The 7,500-nt window shown below is 40.8% G+C and overlaps 1 protein-coding gene across 4 annotated transcripts in view; it reads left to right on the top strand.

Moving 5' to 3' along the window:
* The window catches only part of LOC147018040 (contactin-2-like), a 403,524-nt gene that overhangs the window by 151,792 nt on the left and 244,232 nt on the right, over window positions 1-7,500 (top strand). For all 4 annotated transcript variants that reach the window (XM_085897311.1, XM_085897312.1, XM_085897310.1 and 1 more), the window contains exons 5-7: window positions 7,049-7,144; window positions 7,260-7,333; window positions 7,422-7,500. The exon at window positions 7,422-7,500 is cut by the window's right edge and continues 63 nt beyond it. In XM_085897311.1, the coding sequence (XP_085753437.1) occupies window positions 7,049-7,144; window positions 7,260-7,333; window positions 7,422-7,500 (249 nt within the window). The remainder of the gene's footprint in view (window positions 1-7,048; window positions 7,145-7,259; window positions 7,334-7,421) is intronic.

The following is a 7,500-nucleotide window of genomic DNA, read 5'->3' as shown; positions in this document are numbered from 1 at the left end:
TCATGTCATCACATTGTGTTTGGCGAAGGCTACAAATACAAGTACAAGAACATGTTGGAGATAGAGATAAATACAGCTCCTGCTTTTGAAATATTCCAAACAGAGGCAAGCTTTAAAATAGAGCACAGTTCAATTGTAATGAGTTGCTGAAAAACAATCTGTATAAGAGGATGCAATAAAGCAATTGTCAATGTTATAAATGTCAGAATTACAAATATATCCATAACAGATTGATGATATTCTTCTGCTCATTATTTTGATAATTAAAATTCTTTAGCAACAAGAAGAAAACCCTGATTTAAACTTAAAGTTACAATTTCTCAACCACCTCTCATTTCACAGCTGTTTTTTTTCAAAATAAAATATGAATGTTTTAAATTTTTACATTAACTTTAGAAACTATTTATTTGCTCTTCCTCAAATGTGCAGGCATCATTTATGCAATGGCATTACTAAGTGCGGTCGATTCTTACATTATGGGCCTGAGTTCTCTGTAAAACACGTTGTGCAGCAGATTTACTGTGTGGTGCAAATATAGCCTCGTGGAAACACCCTCTGTCGTATTTTCCTGGATGTGTCAATATGAAGTTGAATTGCATGTTTTGATCAACAAAATTTTTGATTTTTTTGTCCTATTTTTTTATTTTTATTTTTACAATGGATGGCAGGAAATAGCATAGATTATTCAAAAAAATTACAGAAATGATCATCAGTTTGCACAATTTTCAACATATTAAATATATTTACAGCAATTCATAGACAAGGCTCAAAATAGCTTGACTTTAAAATGGCAGGAAATTAATTTAAAAGAAACTAACCAAACCCAGGCTCCGTGCGAAGTTTCTAAAGTGGGGGTTCGTTAGGAGGTCAATATATCCAGTGTTCACAATGTGATTTATAGAATTTCTTTTTATACAATGTTTCTTGTAACATTTTTTGTGTCAAATGCACCTTCTGAGGTAGTCAGCATATGCAGAAGAGGATTTTACATTGCAGATGTTGTTTTCTCGGATTGGTATTATGTCTCTCAGCGGTGACGGTCTGTCGACGACAGATGTAATGACGTCGGTGAATGACCGATGATGTCATGACGTCATTACGCCTCAGCGGTGACTCACTCGTCGCCATGCAAAGGAATGTAAAAATTAGAAAATCGCCAAGAATTCCCAAACCTGTCCAAATGGCGCGATCTCACATAGCCTATGCTGTACATTAGGCCACAGAGCACCCGCATGCCGAAAGTGGCGACAATCCGTCTGGCAATTTCGGAGAAGATATGTCGACAAAATATGGTTTAGCATGTTAATATAGTAATGAATGTTTATTCTAATTTTTAATTTAAATCGGTATGAAATATGCCAAAGTTGAATGCTTAATTAAAGTTCCACTGAATATCATTAATAGTTTCTATATTACATTACAAACATCCAGTTTTGGATTATTATTGTTCATAATTTAACCCTTCCAATACCACCATTTGCAGAGATAAAAAGTTACACTTTCAAACATATTTGCCTGAAAGTACTGTACTGCTACTTTGGAGGAGGGTATGAATTAGGTATCATGTTAGTTAGAGTGGCCAGACATGTGTTCTTTCTGGTAAGAGCAGCATTTTCTATCATGCTGTTGTTCTTTTCTTGTTGATTCTGTAATGCTGTTCTGTTTCTGTAATGCGGGACCCGTGAAAGTGAAGTTGTTCTGTTTTTATGTATGTTGTGAGGGTCAGTATAGTTGACATAAAGATTAGATAGGAAAGTGTACTTCGGATGTGTCCTCTCTGTGAACCAGGCAATGTGAGGACGGGATGGAAACAGAATGGTTTTGGACTTGTTTCCATCCTGTGTCTGGCTTTTAAAACCTCTCCGTGACCCGTGATGGTTCCATAGGTGCCACGATGGTTCTGAGATGGTTAGCTGGTCCGCATGATGCCATCATATGCTGAAACTCAAGTTTGTTCATGATATTTAAAGAAATCTGTGTCTAAGAGGATCTACCAGGGATCAAAGTGGGTCAGGTTTAAACCCCAAAATCGGTATTTGCTTATTCCTCTGAAACTACACACACAATTTCGATGAACCTTGACGCCAACCTTTATGACCTGTGATGTACCAAAGTTTGTTCATGAATAAAAAAAATGACATTGGGGTCTAAGGGGGTCTACGGGGAGGTTGACCCCCAAAATAAGTATTTGCTTTCTTCTCAGAAACTACAAACACAATTCCAATGAAACTTGACCACAACCTTCATCACCCGTGATGCACTAAAGTTTGTTCATGCCATTAAAAAAAATTTGGGGTCGAGGTGGGTTTCAGGGGGTTGCCCCCGATTTTTTTTTTTTTGTATACCATGTTGTGGCTCCTGTAAGAGCTAATGCCCAGAACATGTAACAAGGCAGGAGACAAGAGTGGTAGGAGAGGTTTGCACAAAATTGTGGGGAACAGACACAATCGATCTGTCGAATGGAGAGGTATGCGGCAGGGTACATGGGGGGAAAACAAGATGTTACTCCAAGAACTTTCAAGAAAGAAACCAGGGAATTTGAAATAAGTGGGTTTGGGGTGGATTAATGGGGGTTGAGAAGATGATTTTGGATGGGGGAAGATATGAGATGGTGGTGAACAGTTGTTTTGAAAGGAGGAGTGGGATTGAAGACAGTGTGAGAGTTTGTTCCAGAGGTAGGAAAAAAGAGGAATGAAAGAGAGAAGGTGAACAGTGATTCTTGAATTTGGCAGTTTCACCAGAAGGGGTTTTTGGCATTCCTTGAAATACCCTGCTGAAATATAGGAGGGACAGATCACTGACAGAGAAGGCGAGGGGGGGTGGACAGGCTGGAGAGGCGACAGTAGGAGATTGAAAGACCACTGCCCTGCCTCCAGTGAGAGAGAGTGAGAGACCCAAAGATTCAGCTTCATCGTAGGATATATCAATGATTCTAACAGCCTTGGTTCCCACAGCGTGAAGTCGAGCTCGCTGTGAGGCAGGAGCACAACCCCAGAGGGGGCAGCAGTACTCCATCAGACTGTAGATGTTAGCTTCATAAGTGGTTAGAATCTCAGGTATGCCATGAAAGGACTTTGCATGACATAGGATGCCCAGTCGGCGACTGGCATTGGAGGACAGCTTGGAGATGTGGCTTTCCCAGGAAATATCGTAGCAGATAGTGAGGCCCAAAAGCTTGAATGAAGGGACTTCTTCAAGGGGGTTGTTGAGAAAGTAGATGGGGGAGTTTTCCAGACAGTCCTTTCAGAGAGACATCATGAGAGCATGAGATTTGTCTGGATTGAAAGACATGTCCACGTGTTGGACCAGTTTGTGATTTTATCCAGGTCTGTAGAGAGTGAAGAAGCTGCTGCTTGCCGATCAAAGGGATGAAAGATGGTACAGCAGAGGGTGGAGTCATCAGCAAAGAGATGAAGAAAATTTTCCATGAAGTCGGAGAGATCATTGATGTAAACCAGAAAAAGAACAGGACCCAGAACACTGCCTTGAGGAACTCCAGCCTTGACAGGAAGAGGAGATGAGAAAATTCTATTATGAGCCCTGTGTTGACTGTGATGGGAGAGGAAGTCCGTGAGCCATGAGTGGAGATTGCTTTGGATCCCATAAGAAGAGAGTTTGGTGAGCAGTGCCGTATTCCAGACCATATCGAAAGCTCGCACAATGTCTTGGGAGATGGCTCTGATCTCATGTTTGGCATTTTGGACCTCCATCCATTGTTGGGAAAGCAGAAGCAGCATGTCCAGGGTGAATGATCTGGTCTCAATCTAAATTGATGGTCGGAAATCAAGCCATTGAAAAGAGGAAGGATTTGCTTTCTTCTCCAAGACTCCACACACAATTTCGATGAAACTTGACCACAACCTTCATCACCCATGATGCACCAAAGTTTGTTCATGGCATTTAAAAATATCAGACCCATAATATTGGTTCACTGGTACATTTTGCTGATTCCGCCACATGTTGACCTCCTCCTCAGTATCATTATTATCCGAGGTCAGTGTGCAGGGGAATTGCCCCTATTTTTTTTCCTTCCTGAGTGTATGCTCCTGCATCCATATCGTACACCCCCTGCATCCATCTTATACATTCCAGTGCAACCTCCTCAACCCCTCATTCTTTCCCGCATTCCTTGTTTGGCCGTCTCCATCTATTTTGTCCCTTAGCACTGCTGTTGGTTTCCCCCCTCTCCCCAAGAGTCCTCCTCTCTCTTTCTGCTCTTCCATTTGTTATGTTTCATCATGATCCATTCCGTGTTCTATGTCTTCCACGAGCCTTGACTTTGTTTCCAAAAAGAAAATAGGTTAAGAAGTCCTGTGACAAATTCGAATCAAAGTAGAAATATTTTTCCCAAAAGTAGAAGGATAAATGTATGTCTTTTTTTTTAATATCAAGTGTAAACATAAAATAGAGATATAAATATCACAATACAAGTTTATATTTGGACCTGGGAATAAAAGTGCAACAGAGACAAAAGTGAGTGGCAGTCTTGAAGCATGTGACAAAGGAGAATAATCTGAGTTTGGAAGTATTTATGGGGAGGTGGTAGTCAGGGTAAAATACAGGTTGATCCAGGGAAAATTGCAACAGAAGATTTTGAAACTGTTTCCTGTACATAATTGACTGCTGAACAACATCTCAAATATTTGAAAAGTTTGGAGAATAGGAAAACCGGGGCTGGCAATTTTGTCGCAAGGTATGCCCACTCGCATCTGAGCTGTCGATCTTGTGTTAGAATCCCGGCCCAGCTATAAACTGCCATCCCGGTGTTTCACAGGCAGGGTGATTCATCAATATGTGTGCAGTCTCTCAGATGGATCTTAAACGGGCGTCTCGTCTGCTGGCATTAGTTGGTGGATGTTAAAGATCTCATGGTGTCCTTCCCGAAGAGTCGGCAAGCTATCGTCTGCACCCTGAACAAATTTCAAATTCCTGCCCTAACGTTAGTCAAACATCAGGCCGAGCGAGTGAGTTTGTTAAATACTTGGGCGAGGCTTTCCCTGGACAGCCCACAAGAATGTGGGAATAATTATGGCCAATGAAGAATAAGAAGAAGAAAATGAAGAATTGGAGAATGGGAAAACGTTGGAAATCAGGAAAACACAGGCAACAAAAATTAAAAATTGAATTATCAATTCATAAATTGCTATGACTGATTCCAAGCAGGTCAGATAGCTCCTTAAAATCAGAGTAAAATACTAAAATACTTTCATAAAGTGAAGTAAAGTGCACACATCCGATTCAACGCAATTACTGAGATGTTCAACAGACGGGCCGTTGCCACAACCACTGATCCTTGCATTGACTGCATGCTGATGAGTACTGTACTCCATTTTTCTTGCAGCTGCAGCACAAAGTACCGCAACCAGTGCTGCAAATGCAATGTATCATATTAAAAAATGATTCTGAAGCAGGATGTAGATCTGACATCACTGGCTCGAATTGGGTGCCTCCTTTAAAAAATCCATCCCCAGTCTGTAAGGTTCATCGATTGGCTCCTACCCTCCCATTCAATCTTTTAATAGTAGGTCTGGAAGCTCTGGAATTTTGTTGATGATTCAGTTGGTGGTAAATGTTCTGGTGCAACAAAAGATATAACAAAATATCTTGCTCGTATAACTTTTTGAACTCCCCACGAAGTTGTTGACGAGTCACAATTGCATTGACTGCTCAATCTTGGTTGCATTTCAAAGAAGAGTTTATCTGGTTTTTCAATCTATAGTTGTAACATGAAAAGCCTCTTTAAGTCTCATATATTGTCCGATAGAATAGCACCAGCTTTCTCAAGTATCATTCCACCATTTCTCCTTGAAGTCGCTGAATGTCCGTGAAACGATTTTCTGACAGTTGCCATTTATCAACAAATATAAAACGTTTGGTCGAAGGAAGCTACATTTCCATTCCTGGTGTTCAGCAGGCAACCATGCAGTTCTCTCTTAACTGCAGTGCACATTCTGCCACTGTTTAAAATGGCTGCTGCATGCCAGGACGCCTGGTCTTGTCACAGAGACGGAGAGTCTGGCCGTTTCAATTCATCGATTTTCCAGAGACGGGCAGAATATTTACGACTCTGCACAACGACCGAAAAGGCAAAATAATTCATATTTCCGCCAAGCGCTTCCACTTGTTTGCCATTTTGACGGTGCAATCCGTCTCCTGTTCAGGAGATTGATAAAGGCAGGTTGACTGTTTGGAATGCCTTATTTTTTTTTTACTCATTCATGTATTGTTCAGTTATTTGAGGATTGTTTTTCCTTTGCTGCCCACTGGTTAAAAAACAACACTGTTAATATCTAGATTTGTTTGGGCAGCAATGATTTGAGGAAGAATGAGGAGAAATGAGGCAATGACCGCGACAACAAACAAGAAGCGAATACTTCGATATAGCGCGGCTGGGGGCAGTAAAAGTCTCGGTGAAGAATGATGAAACAATTTTGCAGGTATAAAATTTAAATGTAGACACGGTGAATTAGCATGCATGATGGGAAGAGTTGTGACGTTGGACAAATTTCTATTTATAGCCCTCAGATCAAAGGGACGTACGTGGCCATAAGTGTGACAGAAGACATAGGACAGAATAGCCAATTATGTAACAGCGCGATGTCACCGCACTATAAAAATGCAGAACCATTAACGGAAATAAACTTAAAGATAAAATAAGACATTTAATTGGATTGACTCTATCAATAGCCCTGTGCCCTTAATTTCACCAAACAGTCCTGAGGGCAAAGCACGATAAAGTTCCTCTTCATTTGCTGTTGACATTCCAATACCTTGCTGGCACAGCATCTCATTCCGTTGTACAAGCACGTAGTAACTTTATCGTCTCAATGACGTTTTGAAGAAAAGTTATAGTTATCCTGGGCCTTGTTGAGGTCAACCCTTTGTTTATTTTATTTCTCCAATGCCTTGAGGTTGCTACGACCATTCGACACTCAGAACTACCATTTTTCTCTTTCCACGTAGCTATCACACATGAGGAAATCTGATTGATCGAATTATGTTACAGGATGCGAGAAACTCAACTTTATCGTATTTTTTTTCCCCACAGATTTGGAACCATTTCCAAGTGAAACTCGGAATACTGTGAAGATCAGGAGGAACCAAGGGGTGTTCCTGCTTTGCAATTATCCAGCTCATTTTCCAGGTTGGTAATTTCACAAGCATGGTCGTTTGGTCATAGCCTTTTGTGTGGCTTTTGGGAGTCACAATCGAGGTGACATTGTGAAGCTCAGTCAAATCTTGTGCTGTTGTATGCATAGGCCTCTACTACCAGTGGTTTTTAAATGACCTCCCAAACATCATTCCAACTGATCATCGTCGCTTCATTTCTCAGGTTTGTCTCAATTTCATAGACACCAAGATCCACATTTTTTTTCGTTGCACACAGTAAAATGTTTTTTGAATTGTTTGCCATTTTGTAGACAACTGGAAACTTGTACATTGCTCGAGTGGAGCCAGAGGATGCAGGCCACTACTCCTGCCTTGTCCACAGCAGTAGCA

The sequence above is a fragment of the Eptatretus burgeri genome, chromosome 10 (genome assembly GCF_056783735.1).
Source record: "Eptatretus burgeri isolate ZD-2024b chromosome 10, Ebu_testis_v1, whole genome shotgun sequence".
Taxonomy (NCBI): domain Eukaryota; kingdom Metazoa; phylum Chordata; class Myxini; order Myxiniformes; family Myxinidae; genus Eptatretus; species Eptatretus burgeri.
Note: the sequence above shows the minus strand (reverse complement) of the source record. Positions and strands in the feature narration are given on the sequence as shown.